Source organism: Podarcis vaucheri (genome assembly GCF_965113315.1).
Source record: "Podarcis vaucheri genome assembly, chromosome: 10".
NCBI lineage: Eukaryota > Metazoa > Chordata > Lepidosauria > Squamata > Lacertidae > Podarcis > Podarcis vaucheri.
The window spans coordinates 38,801,508-38,824,392 of NC_138748.1; the positions used below are offsets into that span (position 1 = coordinate 38,801,508).

The window sequence follows — 22,885 nt, forward strand, 5'->3', positions numbered from 1 at the left end:
GTTTACAGCAATAAAATAGAAGATGAGGAGGAGGAGGAGTTTGGATTTGATATCCCACTTTATCACTACCCGAAGGAGTCTCAAAGCGGCTAACATTCTCCTTTCCCTTCCTCCCCCACAACAAACAGTCTGTGAGGTGAGTGGGGCTGAGAGACTTCACAGAAGTGTGACTAACCCAAGGTCACCCAGCAGCTGCATGTGGAGGAGCGGAGACGCAAACCTGGTTCCCCAGATTACGAGTCTACCGCTCTTAACCACTAAACATGAATTAAACTTTCAGAATTTGAAACCAAGAATTTAAATTCTCTAATTAACAAACAAAAGTAAAACATATGAGAAGCATTCAGGGTGCAAAGGCCCCCTGAAATAAGAGTTTTGACCAGCCATCTGAAACTCAGTAGGAATGGTGTCTTAACTTCTTGTGGGAGGATTAAAAGAAAATTAGACAAATTCATGGTGCTAAAGGCTATCCTTTGCTTCCATGGTTGGAGGGAAGAGCACCCTGTTTCTCACAGGGGCCCATCAGATGCTTCTGAGAAGCCCATATGGCTTGAACATGACATGTCTTTATAAGGCAAGAGACTATTGCTCACTAGAAGGCAAGTTGCAACACCTCTGCAATTTACTCATCCTCATCTAGTAGTCCTTTAATCATCTGAACGTGCAACCTCTTCAAAGCTGGATATATCTCCTGACAGAAAAGATTTATCTGTTGTAATTTTTTAGTATTACCAAAGTATGTTGGTACAGTAAACAAAGATACTCAATTCTGCAATACTGAACATGCAGTAGTACTTTTCAAATTTTAAAAAACAAGTTCCTGAATTTTTGTACATACTTGGACCAAGAGAAAAATTAAGGAAAGCACAGATATTAACGTATCAGTGATACGCAATGGCTGGAAAGCTTAACTAAAAATAGCAAAGTGAATGCATCTGAGCCAAAATAATACTTAATTCACTCTACCACAATACTGCAAAATGTTAAAAAAATAAGGATAATAGATAACAGTGCATCTATGTACATAAAACTCACATGAACTAGGTTGATTTTTAATTGAAAAGGAGATTAAAGAGATAACAGCATTCTATGATAAAAGTTACAATTTATTTTTAAAAATACAGCCAAAATAGAATTTACACTTCTTCAGGTTTCAAGACATTTACAGTAGTTATTATATAGCAACAATATAGTAATTGGGGCATTCTGATGCATACACAAAAACTGAACCACAAAAAATTATGTATACAAAAGTGGAATGAAATGCAGAAACAATTTCCAGTGACAGTGGAGAAGAACTAGCTGTAACAAATTTATTGAAAGCATTCAGAAAATGTGTAATATAGTTTATCTGTACAGACTTAAAACAATAAATTTTTTAACTACAAGATGTACCCAAGAATACATCATTTATTACAATTGTATGATACAAGCCTGCATGTGCCCAAGTGCATAAGCATGCTTATCTTTTTGGGGAGAAATTAAACTGTTCACTACATTATTGTTGGTCGACTCATTCTGAAGTATATAAAAAGGTACCTCTTTTTATTAAATCATTTTTTAAAACCTTGATAAAAATAACGCTGTCCAGATTACAGAAGGCCCATTTCATTTGTTGGTAAATACCACAGTTTGACAAGAAGAGGCAGCTGTCTCTAATTATTCAGTATGATCACATGAAATAAAGGTGAAAACAAGATTTACCAAAAAAAAAAAAAAAAAAAGTTATATGGACAATCCTTGACACAGTAAAGGAATATTTTGTGTTTATGCTAGATTAACTATTCTATACCGTAATTCAAAAAGAAGTAGCCTTCAATGAATCACAAAGTGCATCTGGAAAAGTTTTCAAAGGCTGAAGATACTCAGTAGCAAACACAATATGAAAACACAAAATCTGCAATTGAGGATTCTGTGATCACTACAGTGTAGGAAAAACAGAGTACAATTCGGTAACACATACTTTCCATCAAGGTTTATTTATCTCCTTATGAACATTTAAGGAACTCTTTCTAGTCTTATTTGAGTTTTATGAGAACTTGAAACTTGTTTCAACTTTCAGGAAAAGACAGGATTGCTAAAGGAAATCCAATTCCAATATGACTGGTAAGTTTGTGTGAGATGGCTCACATGCTCATGTGCACCTTAACGCTTATAACCAATCAATTTCCTAGCTAGATGTACGGGCACAAATATTACTAAAAAGACCTAGTTGGCACTGATGAACTGATTTGCATACGTAAATAAAATAACAGGACTCAGGAAATAACACACAATACTTATCTGATACATTTAAGGTATCTAGAATTTTTTTACTTCTAAATCATATTAGCAGCGGATATAACTCTGAACATAACTATTTGTGACTCAAGTTAATCTAAATATAATCATTGCTTTGGGGCACTAATAAATAGGCTTTCAAGCCAGTTTTCCAGATTTTCTGTAATTAATCTTCAATTTAAATAAATGCTAGTTGGCTAATAAAATTGTTTAAGTTCCATCCAAAGCTACTGGAAATATATCCAAAGCTTTGTAGTCCAGGGTTTACAGTCCACCTAGGCTACTCAGAATAGACCCTCTGAAATTAATAAATTGAAGTTAGTCATGTCCATTCATTTCAGCGGATCTACTCTGAGTATGACTAACATGGGATGCAACCCTCAGTCACATCAGAAAAAAGTTGCCTTGTTCAGGATTTCAGACTTACATCAAACGGACAAGAATGAATTTGTAGAAACAAGATACTGAAAATACAGCATTGGGAAGAATGTTTATTTTTTGTTTCTAAAGTATCACATGGAAATGCCTTGATGAAGTTTCTCCATTATCAAAGGCTTGTTTTTCTACATTTTTTAGAATTTGTTATAGTCATGTTCCAGGTATAGCTAAACTACAAAAATAGGATGAACTACTCTTCTTGATTTTCATTAGATTCTAAAGCAATATACAAAGTTCTTGAAAACCAGATAAAAGGTAAATCATCCTGCACCAGTCAAGATAGTCTACTGCGTTTCCAGAATGTGTTGGTAATGAGGAAGCTGCACCTTCTTGTATTTTTCTTGTTAAAATTGCACAGAAAAACTTGTTATCTCTTGGAGATAGTGTACATTTACAATTACCATGATTGCCATGGTATAGAATCCGTGGTTTTAACTTTTATACAGCATGACCAATTATTTGAGAATTGTAGTCTGCAGTCTCCATTCTTAGAATATATGGTATGATGCTGTCAATCTGAACATTTCCAATTAGTCCTGCGAAAAACAGTTCCTCTGTTATAGCAGCACTCATCAGTCTCAGAGCAGGCAATCTGAGAAGCAGCCTAGACAGCCTGGAAAACATATTTGACAAAAGGGTAACACAAGTTTACATTCAAAAAACAATCTTCAGCTGTATTGGTAAGCAAAATATATGGTGTGTTAAGAAATATCTGCATATGGGGCTGATCCATGCACTCATGCAAGGGTATCATTTGTTCCCTCCTGCCAAAATGAGCCGAGTGCTCTGTCCTTTAAACATTTGCCAGTGGCTTATAAAACCAGACAACAGGCTTGACTTCTAGGAAACCCTACTGATTTTAATCAGACTACGTATAACCAGAAGAACGAATAAACCCTTTTCATTAAGTTTGCAACTTCAGGACCTGCCACTTTGAAGCAAACACAATAATGGAACTTTAACTAGAAATGAAAACTTACAGCTACTATTTATTTCATATATGCAAAGTATGAAGGAATAGCATTATCTAGAGAAATTACAACCTACCATTAAAGAAAACATATTTTCACACTTTAAACACAAAACTAGTTCCCAGAAGTTTCCTGAATTAATACAACTCAGAAAGGAAACATTTAAAAAATCAGATATGTGTGTGTGTATATATATATATATACCTGTAAGTATCATCTGGATATACTTTTGTTACATAATCCTGAAATTCCATATATGCTTTTTCTTGAAATTTTTCAATCTGTACAATGTTTTCTAAGCCAGGGTGATCTAAAACGAAGTATGTTGTTAAATCGACTGCAAATCAGATGTACATAAAAGGCAGCAAAGGACACATAATGGCAGATATTCTTTTACGACCCAAAATGAAAACAAATTTTGCTACTTAAATTGTCCAGTATCTGCTGAAAGCTGAAACTATGAACTGCAAAGCAGCTTTATTAGAATCATACAATGGACACTTGGTCTATTTTGTTTCTTCTCTTTTCTTGAATTGTCTTTATGATTGTATTAGTGTATAAAATGGTAAAAATAAATAAAAGCTGTAAATAAACAAGCAACTTGATTGCAATAATAAAATATTATTTAGCACCTGTTTTTCTTGTGCCCATCCCAAAAAAAAGCTAGAACATTAGATATAAGCAAGATTAAACCCACCCATCATAAGTTAAGCAAAAAATGCTTCTGTTCAAACAGGAAGAGACAAAGTTCTCTTTCATTGAGAATATTCTCATGCACTACTGCTGAAGGGGGTATCCCAAGCTTTGCAGATGGTATAGGTGGATGCTTGCAGTGGACACCTGCTGAGATGGGCTGATTGCCACCCCAACCATCACAGACCACAGACAGGCTGATTGCCACACCATCTAGACCACTACAATTACCTAACAGCATCAAACCTATCTATCTCTTTTGGGATTCATTTAAGTTTGTTTAACCATATCCATATACTCCAGACATTGATGTAAAACAGACATAGCTGTTCATGGGTGCTTAAGTTAATAAGATGCAGAACTAGGTATCATCTGCATACTGGTGACAGGCCACCACCCAAACTATGATAGTCTCACACAGTGGATTCATGTAGAAATGTTAACCCACAACACTAAATTAAATGTCCCCAAAGGGGCCAAGCTATGGCCATAAAAATGACACCCAACATGAAATCAGACAAAAAAGCCCAGAAGCACTTAGTTTTAGCACAAATAACCCAGCTTGGTCTATTTAGATGGTACAATTCAAAGTAAAGTAGCTAAGCACATCTGCTCCAACAGCAAGCTGGTAAACATAGCAAGAGACTGAATGAACAAGGCCAAAGGTTTTAGTTTCTTGTTTTTACATACCGGGGCTGAAGAGGACGATTGCTTTCAAATAAGCGTATTCATAACCATCAAGGCAAAGCTTCACCATACTGTTACAGAACTCCTGCAGTTTGAAGATATGCTCCATCACTAGCTTTCCTCTATCTGCTGACAGTTTATCTAAGTGAATACAAAACATTGCAAATAGGGCTCTTACTGTCTTAGTTAGCTGTTTCCACAAGTAAAGGGAAAGGCACAAAATGAATATAAGAAAATGCATTTATTTCAGTAGCGATCAATCAATAACAAAGCAAGTCAATGTTCCCATCCATACCAATTCTGAGACTTGTAACAATGTATCTTACCTTGTTGTAAACTATTATGAAGGTGATTAACAAATGCCGTTAATATAGTTGCTACGTTCATTACTTGTGAACACTGTGCAAGACCAAGTGTAAAAAGTTCATTCCAGCAGGCTTTCACTAATGAGATGCTGTTATCCTGCCTATTAAAAAGAAGTAGAACTATATTAATGGAACTGTTTGGTTCAGTTCAATACAAGCCTGGTTCACATGTCACACAACTAAACTGGCTTAGCTTAGCTCAGCACAGCACAGCAAAGCAGCAAGCTCCTCACCAAAAGCCCACATTCATGCAAACCCATGGTTTGGCTTAGTGTAACATGTGAACCAGGCCATAGTGCATGTAGTCACAAGTATTCAACACAATCAACAGGCAGACAAGACCTCTCTCACTATGAAACTGAACTTCCTGGCATACCTAACATGAAAACTCTGATCACACTCAGGTTTCCTAAATGCAGAAAAGAATGAAATGTATAGGCAGGGCTTTGACTCATGTAAATATTTACTTAGTTGGGCTGCCACTCTTGCCACTATTTATATTGAAGTCTTTATATTTATTTATATTTATATTTATATTGTAGTCTTTGAGCACTGAATATTTGACCAACATAGGAATCAAGCACGTAAATTTTATAAATAAAAGCATGACTAAGTTGCAAGTTGCCACACCACCTTCCATTCTGTTCCTCAAGGTCTCCCTCCGGAGCTGATTTTCAGGGGGCACTGAGAGTCAGCAAAAACTCCCCACCTCTTGAGTTAGAAGAGGTGTCTGTGAATCTACAGTCCTCCCATGAGTGTAAGAATGCCAACTGGATTCCATCTAATATTTTTAAGATAAAATGGCAAACTTTTTGCAAAATGAAGTTTACATCCATACCAGCAGGAATTCTGTTTTGAAACCTTGGTTACATTAAGTGATTTTTTCAGTACTCACCCCAGAGCTTGGAAGGAAGGAATAGAACGTGCCCAGTGCATAGATAGGAAGAGCAATCTGGAAGCCGATTCACAAATATAATGAACATTCAGGTACTCAGGCATAGGGGAAGGCATGGTAAGCTGTCACAAAAATATAGTTTAAAACAATTAATGACTTGTCATGTCTCAAAGAATACAGATATTAATAATATAGCAGAAAACTTCAAAGAAAATGAAAAATGCTTATTATAATATTAAAAATGCAGGACTGGAAAACTTCATGATACATTAATGTGCTCTACAATTTGCCCTAGATAAATGAATGACTTTTAAACGTAAAAGCAGCAAAAGTTTCAGTGCAGCCCTTTTGAAAATAAACTACAAGCAGGCTTATCTACTTTGATAGAATTGATAACATAACAAATCTAGTTAAAACAGGCAGGCTTTTCTCTCTCAATGACCCTGTTCACCCCAAGTATGCCCAAGAGCTTCTCTTCAGACACATTCCTATTCCTCTAAGTATTTGCTTCCCCCAGAAACCTTTCCCTGAACTCTCTGCTCTCTTGATGGCCTTCCTCACCCTAAACACACGAAAAAGCTCTTTCTCCAAGTAAACAGGAGTTTCTGTACACAGATGCTTCCCCCAGGAACCTTCTATCCCTTGTATGTAACAATACTGCACAACCAAAGTAATTGACAATCACATATTATCTGAAACAAGTGTCAGCTGTCCACCAAAGTATGTTCCTCAAATGTTATTCTTTAAAAAGGTCACATAACAGGTTTGAATTTGTCTCTACAAAAGTTAAATAGCCTGGGGTTATAAATAATAATTAAGTACCCTGAAAGCTACGTGAGCGTCACTCAGAAGTGGGCCTTCTATTTCAACAATATTCATGCTGGCTTCTTCACCAACCAAACGTGCGCTGGCTTCCATACTTTCTGCAGAACTCTGACACGATGCGCTCTCTCCTGGATTTAGTGCTTTTGCAAGAGTATCAAATGCCCTATAAATAATATATGGAAAACGTAAGATCAGTCAAGTTGGATAGGATAGTGAAACGAAACAAAACCATTTCAGGCCCAAAAAACACACATTAAACCAAATTAAAGCAGGAATGAGTATTAACATGCCTGTGGTTCCCAAGAATCTCCAGTCCTGAAGCAAGAGTAATGCTGCCCACTTGTATGGTTCTCAAGGCATGGCCACTAAATGAATGGTTTCTGATTTGGCTTCTTTTGGCTTTTTTAAGGGGGGATATCACAAAGTGTTGGGGCCTGGGTGAACAGGCCCCACCAGGATGCTGATAATTCACATTATTAAAATCATTCTTTCCTATTGCACAAGTCCCCTCTGGGGCATCATTGGCAGAAATAAGAACAGTGACATATAACCAGCACTCTTCCTCCACAGCCAGCTTTATAAAAAGTGATTTGTATAATTACAAATTAATACTGTATTTTAAGAAGTTGGAAGTATTTCTTCCAAGCCATAAGACCCGGAAACTATGGTTACCATATCAGAACAAGTCAGAATCTTAAACCAATTTCAAACAGTGATTTACAGTCTTGGCTTGTTCTGGTAACCACAGTTTCTCAATTCAGGTGTAACTGAAACATATGGTTAATTAATCCAGTAAGTGTAGAATCACAGTGTACCAAGAAAAGAGGGAAGGGATGCTGAGAGGACATGAATGCATGGGCACAAAACTTTTGCATATCTCTGCCTAACAATATGTGGGTCTGAACCAGATTCTTGTGTTAGACTCCATACATTTAGGCTGATTAAAGCATATGAACATGCCTGTAAATAGCTGGTGTTCATTATGCTATTATCACACTTACTACTGGACGCTAAAGTGCCTACTATTGTTCCTATGTTTTTGTCAGACCATTTACTACTTTCATATGCAACCATTCTTTTACCTTGTAACATCGGTACTTGCATGTTCATCTTGCTGAAGTTCAGACAGTGATGCGTCTCCATTGCTTAAGCTTTCTATCATGGACAGCTCAGGACTACTTTGGGGCATGTCTTTGGACTTGCTCAGACTTGCTAATGATGTGACCACATTTGCTAAAGTACTTAAATCTCCTTGACATGTTTCAACCTAAGAAGGAGGGGAGAGGAAGTGAAGAGTTAATGTTTTTTAACACAACAATTAATCTTACAGTGGAACCTATACTAAATTTTTAGAGAAGAGATCTCAGTTGCAAGCATATCTGTTGCAGAATTGGTAATCACTAAAAAGACAAGCTCTTATTCATAAATACTTTCAGATAACATATTGGTTAATACATGTTCAAACAGCTTCCCCCAACTTCAGGGTAGTGTATCATCAATGACTGTAGTAGAACAGTAATAAAGCAGTAACTTCCAGCAGATTAAAATGCCTGGGGAAACAACAACAGTTTTGCCTTGTGCCAAAAAGATTGCAACACTTGACTGAGGATATTCCAGGGTACCACCACTTTTAAATCCCTCTTTCTTGTTATTGAATACCAGTGATAAGAAAGACAGCTGAAGCAGGGATTTGAAAGAAGATTTCAGTATGTCTTTAAGAAGATTCAAACTGGCAATGACCATGGTAGTGTAAGACAGCAAAAAACCCTGTGCTTGCCAAATCTTAAGTTCAATGGAAGAGTGTCAAATTTGTCTCCAAAGTTCAAAAACGAACTTGTTTGGCTTTGGGGGCTAATATAGACAATCTAACTGAGCCAAACTCTCCCCCCCCCCATCGTGAACTCTGGTAAGTGGAGGTGGAAGATTGGTAGGCTTCTTATAGAAGCAGATGAAACATGGTTGATGTCATTTAAGGGTGTACACTTCAAGGGTGGATAGTAGCATTTGCTAGAGTTGAGGGTGTTAGTTAGGATGTTTAACTGAAGCATCCATGGCACAGTGACCCCAAAAGATTGTATTGGGCTCAGAAGAACACAGTTCGAAGCAATTTGATTTGCTAGCTCTATCCTTAAATCAATAAAGGCAGGTAGGGAAGAAAGAAAGAAGGAAGACACAAGGAAAGAGAGAGGTAGCTTCCTGCCTCTGCCCTGCTCCCTGCCTTAAGGACCTGCAGACATTTTCCTGTGCATACCTCAATGTTGTTGTTTTATAAAACAAGACCACACAGCAGGGGGGGGGGAGTGGACAGAAGAAACATTGATTCCTTAAGCATGCCAAACAAATGTTATTACTACAAAATATTTAGACAAGTGAATCCACTAAAGTTTATTTCATTAATGCATCATATACCTTATCCTGGGTCATCAACACTGCAGGCTCATTTTTTATACCAGACTGATGAATGTTCACAAACATTCCGGACTCCAACATTCCTGTTGATCTGAAATAAAAAGGCAAAAATGTTTGCTTATGACCAAAAAAACTGCCACAAAACTAATTAATCTAGAGCCATATTTGCATACCTTGCTGTTTCACTGTCTGTTACAAAAGTTGGAGTGGCTGTAAGTGGGCTCCGCAAATCTTTTCTGATATAGATCTTTTCTGTAGAAGCTGCACAATTTGAAGACTTTTCCCGTGATACTTCAACAGGTTTCCTCTCACACTGAACAGCTACAAAAGGGTGTGGAGCTATCAGTAACAATCCAAAATTCACACACAATTAGCTGTTAAAAACAAGTTTCTTTTCAATTTCTACTGTCAACTTTGTAGTTTAAATAAACTAATCCTAACAAATTTGTTTTCTGTTCACTGAAAACACTTCTTGCAATAGCCTAACCATGATCAGAGATTTAAGACAAAGGACAGAACCTCCCATCCCTTCAGTTCTTTCCCTCCTGTGTATTAACTCCCCTAGCCTTTAAACATAACCAAAAATCTAGTACGTTTACTTTAGGCTTGATACAACTATGGTTAAGTTCACTGGAAGGAATTCATGCATGAGAAGAAAAGGGCTTCACGCAGAAATCCATAATCCCACAGCTCATATCTAAATACTTTCCAGTCTCTTAGCACTGGCAATGTTGTCTGTTAACCCATAGATACTCAAAAACATTGAAGGGCTATGCCTATTTATACATTCACCATCATTTGAACAAAGCAGTACGTTTTACAGGAATACTGTAGTTTGTTTAAGAGTCTCTCCAGCAGGTGCTTTTAAATTTTCCACCTTCAAGGAAATCCTATTCACAGTTGCCAATCAACAGTTTAAATTTGCAGGAGTTTGAGATTAAGCATTTAGTCCCTGTGGGGTACAGCTTGGCCCTTTCGGCCTCACTGTCTTCTTAGATAAACTGAGTGCGCCCTCTAAAACACAGGGATGGGGGACATCTGGCCTGCCAGGAGATCTAATTTAACCGCAAGGTCATTTCCCCCAAACCATGCCCAGCAACTGACAAAACTCTTTTACAGGCTTTCTTTGGCTGTTCGTGTGAGTCAACACAGCAAGATTCAACCCCTACTCAACAGCTAATGAGAGGAGGTTAAATTATGCTGAGTTTGGCTGCACATGCCTTTTGCCAGCATGGAATAGCAGCTGGCTGTCAGACACTTTGGAACCCTGCACAAGGGATTTTGATAGGTGTGTGGACAACCCCCATGTCAATCCTGTGAGGTAATAATGACTTCATGTTAGTGGGCAGTCCCACCCAACTGTCAAATTTGGCTGTGAGGCCAAACTTGATATGGATCTGGTCCGTAGAACTAAAGTGATTCCCCATCTGTATTTTAATACAACCAAAGCACCCCTCTGGTTGGGTGACACAGAGGGATGATAGTGGTGAGTAAACTGTCTTTTGCAGAGGCTTGTTCAAAATTACTGATCATTCAGGAACATGTAAGGCAGTTTGAACACCACCACTTTGAGAAATTTTTACTTTTGATTTTGCTGCTTATTGCAGTACTGAGAATCAAAAGCAGTCTCTCTCAACTGTACAGCCACTGCACCTCATATGACCAACCACAATATACAGGAAACAACTGTTTTGTAGTGACCAAAGCACATGCAATCACTGACATGCACACCGCTTTTGGCCCTAGAAGTGGGTGGGAGCGGAAGGGATGGGGGCGAAATGAGCTTACATGAGTGATGACCCAGAATGCAACCCGTGCATAAACATGGTGTTGCCTGTATATAGAAATGTTTTTCACAGCTGTTCAAAATCGAGCATTTTATGAGATGGTGGGGAAGATCTTGTCAAATCCCAAGTCTGAGTGTCTTCCAGAAATAGTGAAAGGCTTTTTATCTTCAAATGTGAGCAAAAATGTTAGGGAAAGGCCAATATGCTCTTGCCACTTGAAGACTCATGTATAGGACTTCAGAGCAAAAAGTGACAGTTCTATAATTTAAGTCTTTGTAGCATCAGTAGCATCTTGTCACTAAAAATTCAATTAATTCTCAAATGCTAATTTGAATGTAATGAGTGGAGACTGGGTAAGAACACATAGGAGCAAATAAATCCTCCAATAATTATCACCCTCCCCACAATAAACCTATAAACACTCATACTTACAATCTTGTTTCATTCCAAATGCAATACACCTCTGAAGTCTACAGTACTGACATCTGTTTCTGTGATGTTTGTTAATCACACAGTCTCTTGTCCCACGGCATGAATACACTAAATTCTTTCGTATGCTTCTTTTAAAGAATCCTTTGCATCCTTCACATGTCACTGCTCCATAATGACGACCTGAATACATTATATAATGCATTAATTAGGAAGTATTATTCTTAAGTTTTATTTAATTGCATACAATTGTATTCATTTAATAGAATTTTATATACTGCTTAACCATTGAAACCTCTCAGTTTACATATGCTATCTACATTAAAATTAATAATGAAATCAGATATTAAAAACAAGAATTACTATAGTAGGAAAGACTTAATTAGTTGTGTTGAACAAATGATGGCTTATTAATATTCAAAATTAACTTGTAAAACATCAGAACTATGCTTGCTGTCCTAGTACAAAAGGTTTGTTTAAAACACATGACAAAAACAGTTAAATTACAGAGTGAAATGCCAATTAAATTTTGCAAAGTAGAACTACATGGCGACTTACCTGATGCCTTGTCTCCACAAACAACACAGAGATCAAATACTTTATTTAGGGTCTGTTCTATGGAAGAATTGTCTGTTAAAATCTGAAAGCAATCAAACAAATAAATGACTTCTCAGTTCCTCCTGCTTACATTATTAGCTATAAATTAAATGCCTGATCCTGTGAAATGCAGGAACATGAAAAAGCACTTTTACACTAAACTATGGCCAAGATCCAGAAGATACTTTTGGCAATAAATATATTGGAAAACATTAAGCCAGAGATGGGGAACCTGTGGGCCTCCAAAATTCATTGGACTATAGCCTTTGTATAGCTACAGGCAGGCCATACTAACTAGGTCTGATTTGAACATGTGGAAAGCCACCAATTTCTCTCCCTTGCATTAAATGAATACTAAGTAGGGGAAAAAGTGAACCACAGCACTAATGAGACACAGGACCAATCATGTCACTCTATAGAAGGACAAAGTGTGCCAAATTGCTGGGCGCTCAGATGACAATCTGAGCTGCTTGGAGAGTGAGTGAAATAATGATAAATAAATAAAACTGGCTGCCTTTCAAAGCAATAAACCAGCATTTGGTGAACCTTAAAAAAATTAAAACACTTTCCTCTGAATATTGCTTCCTTTTCCAGTAAGAAAGCACACATGTCCTGCAATATTATTTTTTACAAGACAGCAAATAAGCTACTTTCTTATGCATAAGAGGACTATCAATCCACAAAACATATACAGAGCACTGCAGCTTATAAAGCAGGGCTAGCGTGACCATGAAGTGGAAAGTCTAGGTCTCAAAAGTAATTTGATAAGTCCTAACAGTATGAGACACCATACCTGAAAATGTTGTGCAGATATATCTGGGGATGCAAAAAACAGTTGGTTGACTCCTGCAGCATCTGGAGTTGTTAGGAAAACCTTTCCTGGAGTGGCATCTTGTCTTGCAAGGATCACTTTGCTTGGGGTAGAACCATCATGATTTGTTAATATGAACTGCTTGCCTGTTGCAGTCTGATCAAGTGCTGTAACAATCTGAATCTTCTGCCCCGTCTGCTGATCTGTGACAATCTGGTGACACATTTATTTCAAGTTATGGTAGCTTATGATTAACAGGTGTGTCTAGCGGAATTATGGCGTAGTCAAGTGTGATTAAAGAAAATGGAACTATATTAACTGTTTTCAATAGCTGTAGCATATATTACATGAATCAGCATCCTAGCTCATTCACCTAGTGTTATGATCACTCAAGAATTAGGAGTGTTTCATACTGTAAGACACGTCCACATTTAAAAAACAAAAACTTTACAACCATCCAGCTTGGAAATTAGATATTAAATTCTTCAGAATTCATTCTAACATAACATTTGTGAAGAACGATTCTCTGTTTTCAAGGAGGGCTACTCCTAGGTAAGTATGCACAGGATTGGAGCCTGTGATATGAGGTCCACTATGGCAGGAGAAATCTGACACTTTAGCTTTTTACACTATACATTTTCATTTGTAAAGCACTGAGTTGTAGAAGATCACAATATAATCTCTCCTAAATTCATACATTATGAGTGATATTCAGCATTAGTCACACGTGGAGTAGACAATAAAAGAACCTCAAGTCCTTTTATTTCAACAGGTCTACTTTGAGCTTGACTTGATTACATATAACCCTTTGTTTCCAGGAACTATGGGAACACAGATACCACAATTGTGAAAAACCAATCTGCAGTGCACAAATTAAGATTAATTTAGTAAAGCTTGTTAAAGCACGTATTGTGTGCATTCACAATATAACCCCAAACTTGAGAGTTGCCAGGTTTCACAGATTTGACCTGAAGTTTCAGGGCTTCAGCTTCCTTCCCAAGGTTCTCTAGGAAAACAATCTAATGATCTAAAAAGGGATGGGAGGGCAGTATCTTTTGGCCCAGGGGCCATATTTATGGCTTGCCACCTCTCCAAGAATCACATGTTGGTGGTGGGTATGACATTGGTCACACTCACACAGAGGAACATAACATTTGGGTTAAATCCAGTGCTTTTAACACCATGCTTTGGTTGTGGGAGAACTGCACAATGGGGTAAGTTTCACAGTCTCCATTTATTGTTCAATTGTTTCAGAAATCTATTGTTATATGGTGCCCAGGACACATTTTTCAACTAGTTAAGTATTTTAGGCCGACTGTACCTGTATGCGCTGGGGTAAGGAGAGACCTGTATCAGCAGGAACAATCTGAATTCTTTGTGCCGTCCCATCCATTAGTGTTTGTGTGACAGATCCTTGGGAATGTGCTATCTAGAACAAAAAAAACAAGGCACACTAACTACATAAGCAAAGTTTGGCAGGCACAGCAAATGGGTCAAATTGCTCTTTCACTGCAGCAGCACACAAGAAGCTAATTCAGGAATCAGTATTGATAGCTATCAAATAATATCCCCCACAGAAGTGGATTTTTCCAATAAGTGTTAGTTAAAGACTGTGTTAGAGCAATCCTTCTACACATTTGTATTCCCTGCAACCACAGAACAGAATCACTGACAGTTGTGCTTAAGAACTGGCTACTTGTTTAAGATCCACTTTAAGCACAATTCCTAGTTACTCAGCCCCTGGCCCCAAGAGATTCCTGTATCTGAATAGGCATTACATACACACAACTGGCTTACTTACAAGCCACTTGGAATGTATCTGCTGTAGATAATCAAGCTAGGTGGGTATCCAGACACAGGAGTAACTAGTGGAAGCAGTTCTTTGTAGTAAGTAAACATGACCTTCTCCAAAGGAGGACAGCTGTTATTTCTCCAAACTGTAACACTTTGCTGAATTATCAAACAAAATCACCATCAGCTAGAATTTTCTGGAACGCAACTTAGCATCTTTAACATAAATAAAAAAGCAATATATTCCAGAGCAATGGACAATGAATTACTAAGGACATTTTTATATAGCAACTTGAGTCAGTATAGTGTAAAAATGTACATGTACCTCTCCTATCTGCTGTTCAATAATTTGATGGGCCAATTCCTCAATAGTTGCCATGATCTTGAGTCACTAGTGTTTCCTGTAAAACAGAGGTTTTTAAGAGAAAACCAGAACAAAAGCAAGCAATGGTTGTCAAGATTTTATTGATGGCACATCAGCAGCAGTGCTCTGAAAAGCAGCAATGTTTGTCAACTCTTAAAATACACAGGAATTGTATTCATAAATCACACCACACTACTGCTAAGCTAGTGATGTGCCTATAGCTAAGCCTTACGTTTAACAACTCCCCTAGACTAGGAATTCCATGTTGGTGAGGTGAGTGTGCTAGTGGACGGCAAACTACTTCTTCTATTCCTCCCCTGCAAGTTTGGTTTCTGTGCTAGCTGTGGAGAAAAGCAAGTCTCCTTGATGGTAGAAGGGAACTTTTTAAATTAGCAGGTCAAAAGAATCAAAGCCTGCATTTCCATGCTAGATGCTGAAGAGGGGAACTCCTACATGGCCAGCAGGGAAACAGCAGGTAAGTATAAAAATAAACTGCAAGTCAGTAACATAGATGGGTTTATTTACAATACTGCTATAGTTACTTGTGAGTGGTACCTCAGTTTTGCGTAGACAGAAATATTTTTATTCTAGAAAATACTTTTACAGTACTGCCTTTCTTTAACAACCACATCAATGGCAAAACAAATAACTGTCTTGGATACCACGGTCAGAAAGATGAGATATAAATAAACACTATGTCCTGCCACTTGGGTTCTCCTGGCATCATACATTTTAGACCATTCATAACATGCCAGATCTTAAGTGCTTTTTGTTTGCTTTCCTTTGGCAGGGTAAATAGTTCCTCTGACAAAACATCCCTCTTGCTCTTCATCCAAAATACTTCATATTGACTAATTGCACAGATGAGACACTGTCATTGCTACATGGAGTGAACAAACAAACCAATCATCAAAATATCAGTACCCATGCAGCTCCATAAATACCCCTAATTGATTTCAACATAATCAAATGGGGCACTAGATTTGACTTAATCAGCAAGTGAGGGAAGTACAGTGGTACCTCGTGTTACATACGCTTACACACTCCGATAACCCAGAAATAGTGCTTCAGGTTAAGAACTTTGCTTCAGGATAAGAATAGAAATTGGGCTCCTGCGGCACGGCAGCAGCAGGAGGCCCCATTAGCTAAAGTGGTGCTTCAGGTTAAGAACAGTTTCAGGTTAAGTACGGACCTCCGGAACGAATTAAGTACTTAACCCAAGGTACCACTGTACACAGAAGTAGCAGCAGTTGCAGCCACGTGCCTTCATTCTCTCCTACCTCCCCAAATACCTCCCAACACACTCTCTCTCTCTCTAAAACTAGTTGCTTACTAGAGACCTTATCAGTGCAGGATCATGTGCAAACATTCTCCAGCTGAACAGAAAACCACCTGCCAATCGTTTGTCAATTACAAGTGAAACATTTTCACTTATAATTTATTTTCATAAATCTCCCTCTGGATAACCTTTCTGCACATCTTCTACAGACTTCTCTTAAATAATCAGCATAATTGAGACAAAGGTTATGACTCATTATTTTTGCAGGAAAGCCACAAGATCACAATTATAGTGTAATTAATATTTAATTATTGCTTCACTGTTATAATCTTCAAGCGCTCTGTGAAAAGGGTAATCAATTCATGTTTTAGAAAGCTGGAGCACTTGCAAACATATGTGTTGTAGTTGTCATCAACATTTTTTACTTTATTTTATTTTACTTATTAACTACATTTATATCCCACCCTTCATCCAAGCTCACATTTCATGCACTTGTAAATACACAATCAAAATGTGTTTTCTGAGTTTTGTTAGAACTGAAAATTAGCCATGTATTACAATAGGGATTTTTTAATTGAGTTATTTTATCTGTTTTTATATAAAATCTTTGTTCTTGTGGGAGAGATAGACAGACAGAAAGATAACTTGTTAACACTCCATGTATTTATGCACAAAGTGGTGGTGTACAGGTCTATTGCATAACAATATCGGACAATATATTCGCCTCTGTCAAAACTCAAGAGGGAAGCAGTACTGACCCTCAGCCTGCTACACTGATAAACCTCTTGTTCTCTACAGAGAACTCACAACAGGGAATTTTTTCTGCAGAAGCAAGAAAGGGAAGGGGAAACTAGGTTTGTGGACCCTTGACCAACTGCCTTATTAACCAAAATACAGTACAGTCGTACCTCCGGTTACGTATCCCTCCAGTTACATAAACTTCAGGATATGTAAGTGGAAAACCTGGAAGTGTATTTCTAGGTTTTTGCTGCGCACGCATGCGCAGAAGTGGTAGACCGCTTCAGCATATGCACAGAAGTGCTCTACCGCCACACGTGCATGCACAGAAGCGGTCTCTCCAGTTGCAAAAACCTCGGGATCCGGCCAGACCTCTGGAACGGATCCCATCCGCAACCAGAGGTACCACTGTACATGAAATGTACAGTGGACCAAATCCTACACTTTATGACTCATAGTTCTGCATTTTTAACTTTTTTAATGGAATCTATAAATTAGCATTCTGCTTACCTATATACCAATGTTATACGCCACTTCTGGTGTACATAATCAATTTCTAGAGACTCCTATAATTAAACAAAAAGAAATAATTTTAGTTTCAAATATCTTATTGGAATTGTTTACAGAATGAAAATAATTTATAATTTTATGTTCCACAAATAATTATTAAAGTACCATCTATACAGATTTATAGAACATTTAATGATTTAAGATTTTATCAGCAATTACTTAAAATTATTCAATAGCATTATTAATTCATACATATATGAATCAACCTATAAGGCAGTTATCTGCAGAAAATAAAGAACTTAAGAAAACAACAGATTTGTGAGAAGATGTGCACTGTTTCATCAAGTTCATAATGGTGCAGTCTAGACATTATCTAGCTAGCAAAAGCTAGATTCTTCAGTCTATAAATCTGTACTGAGCTTCTCCCTTTCAGCCTTGGGAGGTAAAGGGAAAGTGGAGTCTTGGAAGCTGTATTGTGTTGCCAAAGCTGGCTAATGTTCATTAACATACTAAATTTTCTTTCCTTTTCTTTGATTTGTTGAACTCTTGGCTTTTACCATACCCAACAACAGTGGATCTCAATTCATCAGTTATCTTAGGCTTCTAGGAAGACTCTAGTACAGTGGTACCTTGGGTTAAGTACTTAATTCATTCCAGAGGTCCGTTCTTAACCTGAAACTGTTCTTAACCTGAAGCACCACTTTAGCTAATGGGGCCTCCTGCTGCCACCGCAGCACAATTTTGTTCTCATCCTGAAACAAAGTTATTAACCCAAGGTACTATTTCTGGGTTAGTGGAGTCTGTAACCTGAAGCGTATGCAACCTGAGGTACCACCGTACATGTGAAACATCTGTTTGGTGTACAGGAAGTGGGGACTGTCTTCAAATGTTTTATATAGTAAAAGATAGACATACTGTAGTTGAAATAGATATGAGGAAATATTTTGTTTCTTAGTGCTATGTTAAAAATCCACCAAGCTCAGATTTTGTTTCAGTGTGTGCATGTCAAAAATGCTCACTATATTGAACCTTTATTCTCAATAATAATGGAACTCACAGGTGGAAAATACTTTTATTTTTATAAACCTTTATTGTGTGTAAAGGGGATCATTGTGTGGGTTCATATTATATTATCCCTTTGGAGCTGTGCTGTATCTTTATACTTTTTTTCCATCCAGGCTGTGATGTTAGAGATATACAAACACACCCACACCCACACCCCTTTATGTTTGCACTTTGTTGTTGTGATTGTTGTTGTTAATACATCAGTTTGATACACTGAATGATAGAATGGAAAGAGTTGGACTGGGACCCCATGGATCACCTAGTCCAACTCCCTGCAATGCAGGAATTGTCTCTCAAACTTAAGAGACAACATGAATGCAAATAACTTCTGGTGCAGTATGTAAATGTTGATCTATCAGGCTGGTGATGTGCTCTTATTTGAGGTCTAATGACAATGTTTATAAAAGCGGATGTCTTGAAAAATTGGCAAGAACTAAAAATTCAAACTGGGAAAACTGAGAATATAATTAGACTTGCAGTCCAGCTAGTTTCTAGTTATGAGTTACTGTACTTTGAAAAATATGACATAAAGTAACTTGAATTAATACTTCAGCTAACGATAACAGTTGGCTGAATAGCTCAACAGTGAAAGGGAAGATGTACCATCAATTAATATAGGGAAGCTAATCTTGGAGAGCTGCTCTTGCTTAAAATTGGTTCATCATGTTTGAGAATGAATGATAACAAGTGTATTGAGAGAGGTGATCCAACTGACATTGTGTATTTAAGACTTACAAAAGGCTTTTGGCCAAGTACTTCACCAAACACTCTTGAGGAACCTTAAAGATTATTTAAATAAGCAAGCCTGAAACGTGGCTTTGAAGAAATCTGGATCATGGAGAACTTGCCCATTAGGTCCAGTCGTGGCCGACTCTGGGGTTGCGGCGCTCATCTCGCTTTATTGGCTAAGGGAGCCGACGTACAGCTTCCGGGTCATGTGGCCAGCATGACTAGGCCGCTTCTGGCGAACCAGAGCAGCACACGGAAACGCCGTTTACCTTCCCGCCAGACCTATTTATCTACTTGCACTTTGACGTGCTTTCGAACTGCTAGGTTGGCAGCAGCATGAGGAACCTTAGGAGTCATGAAAAAGAGGGAGGTCCCATTTTACACCAGAGAGCAGGAATAACACTAGAACTTGCAGATAATCAATGAGCTTAAGGTGGCATACAAAAATATTTAAAATGCATATGTAAGTGCTTAATTAGGGTTGCTATATTTCAATAAGTGAGAATCCAGACCCAAAAGTTGTTGCCATATGTTACCATATCTCCAGATTTTCCCGGACATTTTCTCGATTTCCGCTCAGACACTGCTTCCAACAGCAGTATTCTGTGTGTGTCCAGGAAATTGCAATGTATGGCAACCCTAGCTTAATATATTTTTCCCACATTGAGTTAAAAATAGTAGAAGTTTTAAACTCAGTTGGGTTGAGCTGCTGTAGTGAAGTGCTTACCTGTAACAGTTATTCTATTACTGTACTCTACAATTTTATACAATATATTTTATAACTGAACAATTAAATACAAAGTCTTAACAAGTAGAGAAAAATTAAGATCATTTTTGTTTCCAGACACTTTTAATTTTACGCTTCAAGCAACGAGTAGATCACTGGTTGAAAGACTTGGTGGATGTAAAGGATTCACATAACAAGAAAGTTTTACTGTTGATTCTTTTTGCCATTAAGCCATTTCCATTATGAATGTTGATATGCTGTATTTGTATCTGGTATGAATAGTTTTGTTCATGTCCACTGGAATCTGCTTTGATTGACAGCCTTAAAATATTTTAAATAAAGCATGTGCAACTCATGGATACAGAAGCAATCTATAAGGTACAACTCTTGTAAATTATTTCAATTCTGATTACATTCCACTTTAGATCTTATACACATATGTACACATGAGAACAGCTGGCTGAGCATTTCAACAGGCATTCAGGGACATACTATCTCCAAGTGGGGAAGAAAACAAATCAGCTATCATCTTCTAATCCAGATCATGATTCCTATCCAAGGAATATGTTCAATATTAAGCATCTTTAATTACAAGTTACACATTTTTAATTGCAAGTTACAAATAAAATTCAGTTTTCCAGCCACTTAGTCACACGATCTGACAAGACCCGTTAAGAAGAGTAAAATGAAAGACAGGGAAAGCTGTTAGTGTCACTTTCTCTCATGGCAAAAGGTATGCCCTTCCTTTTCACTGTACCAAAAATACCGCACCCAGGGCCATGAGCCTCTCCAGTATGTCAAACAGGAAAATAATAACTGAAGGGCACAGACCGGAATGAACCAAGGCCAAATAAAGCCATCACTCCATATTCAAAGGAGCCACCATTGCACACACAAACAGATGTATATGAAAGGGTCAAGGAGGAAAATAATGATCTATCTTTCCATTATTGGTTAATCATCCAAAATTATGGAACAAAGGATGACTAGCAGCATTTTTGTAAGTGGTAAACCCGACTCTAGACTACAGGCGCTATAAATTTTGAGCACTCCCCTGCGAAAAGTACACTGAAAACTGGCACACAAGAGACAAGGCGAGGACAGAGCCTCTTCCCCCCCCGCGAACACTGAACACCCACGTGCGGGAGCTTCTGTTGTCGCTTTTGTATGGAGGATCCTTCAACCAGGTGAGTTTCCTCCACCTGTAACTTTAGTACAGCATACTGTAAAAGACGAGGAAGTGCCGCAGTATCTGCCTCGCGTGCACAAGGTCCATTGGTGCAACCCCCCTCCCCCCCCCCCGGCATCTCAAAAGGAGGAAATGCCCCCTGTGCTGAAGACCCTGGAGGGCCGGTGCCGGTCAGTGTAGATAATACTGAGCTAGAAAGGGCCTGCGGTGTGACTCCTCGGGGTAAGGCTTCCTACGTCACACGCCCAAGCTCCTCGCGCCGCCTTCACCTGCCGTTTGAGAGGCCACAAGGCCTCAGGTTCCAGCCAAGGACCAGAGCCAGGCCAGAGGGAGGCAGGCAGGCGGGCGCTGTTGCCGGAGCGACCGGGGCAGCGCGGTGAGGGCCCAGCCCGCTGTCACTCGCTCGCACAAAATGGCTGCTGCGGGGCCAGACTGAGCACCTCCGCCGCCGCCGCCACCCGCTCCCACCTGGCGCGGCGGCCGGGCTGCGTGCCCCGCAGGCTCCATCAGCCTCGGCGCAGGAGAGCCCTGGGCCTGCGGAGAGGAGAGGAGCGGGTCCCGGGGCGCGGCTAGGATCCGGGGAGGGGAGACGCAAGCCTTTCCTGTGGGTGAAAGGTCAGAGGGGCGGCGGCGGCAGCAGGAGGAGCTGCTGCTGCTGCTACCGCCGCCACATGGGGAACGGCGCCCTCCCGCCGCCGCCGCCTCAGGGCACGGAGCAGGCGCCGCTGAGGAGGCTCCCTGAGGCGCCAGCCGAGGCCCAGGCGCACCGGGAAGGCCTCGGGCAGCGCCGCCGGAGCCCCTCCTTTTCCTCCCCGCTGCCCTCTCCGCGTCATACCTGACAGCCGCGGCGCAGCAGCAGCTCCTTGGGGTTTAATTTGTCGGTGGCGGGTCCGGATCTGGGAGGTCAGAGTTCGTGACCCCGCTCCCCGCGTTCGGTCCAGCCCCGTCTCTCGCGTGGCGTAACGCCGTTCTGCCTTCCCCTCCCCCAACCGCCGCCGCAGCTGCCGCCGCCGCCACCAGCATCAGCACGGCTGCGCTTGCGCAAAGCGAGCCCATGGCGGAGGCGGGGCGAGTGTCACCGGGCCGGCGGGGAGAGAGGGGGAGGAGGGAGAGAAGAACCCCCCCCCCCACACACACACCCTGAAGTTGTCATAGCGATGCTGGGACGGGCGGGTACGGCAGCTAGAACAGCCCTTCCGAATCTGTAACCGGAGAGGGTTTTTTGCTCTCAGGGCTTTTGTTGCTTTTGGACTCCAGCTCCCGTCAGCCCCAGCCAGCAAGGCCAACGGACAGGAATGATGGGAGT

General features: G+C 39.4%; 1 protein-coding gene across 6 annotated transcripts; it reads right to left on the minus strand.

The window, feature by feature from the left end:
- Positions 1-1,085: 1,085 nt before the first annotated feature.
- Positions 1,086-22,614, minus strand: NR2C1 (nuclear receptor subfamily 2 group C member 1). 6 transcript variants are annotated; one of them, XM_082240995.1, is made up of 16 exons: positions 22,415-22,614; positions 17,870-17,925; positions 15,304-15,379; positions 14,509-14,616; positions 13,170-13,400; positions 12,338-12,419; positions 11,783-11,962; positions 9,737-9,902; positions 9,564-9,654; positions 8,237-8,421; positions 7,152-7,317; positions 6,330-6,451; positions 5,396-5,535; positions 5,073-5,210; positions 3,894-3,999; positions 1,086-3,331 (listed from the first exon to the last, which is right to left on the minus strand). In XM_082240995.1, exons 3-16 carry the CDS (start codon positions 15,355-15,357, stop codon positions 3,157-3,159), a joined length of 1,944 nt encoding a protein of 647 aa, XP_082097121.1. In that variant the 5' UTR covers positions 15,358-15,379; positions 17,870-17,925; positions 22,415-22,614; the 3' UTR covers positions 1,086-3,156. The 6 variants fall into 6 exon arrangements, with proteins under 6 accessions (XP_082097121.1, XP_082097126.1, XP_082097123.1 ...); XM_082241000.1 differs by having other exon boundaries at positions 9,737-9,884; positions 22,415-22,609; XM_082240997.1 differs by lacking the exon at positions 22,415-22,614 and adding an exon at positions 22,048-22,161.
- Positions 22,615-22,885: the final 271 nt, after the last annotated feature.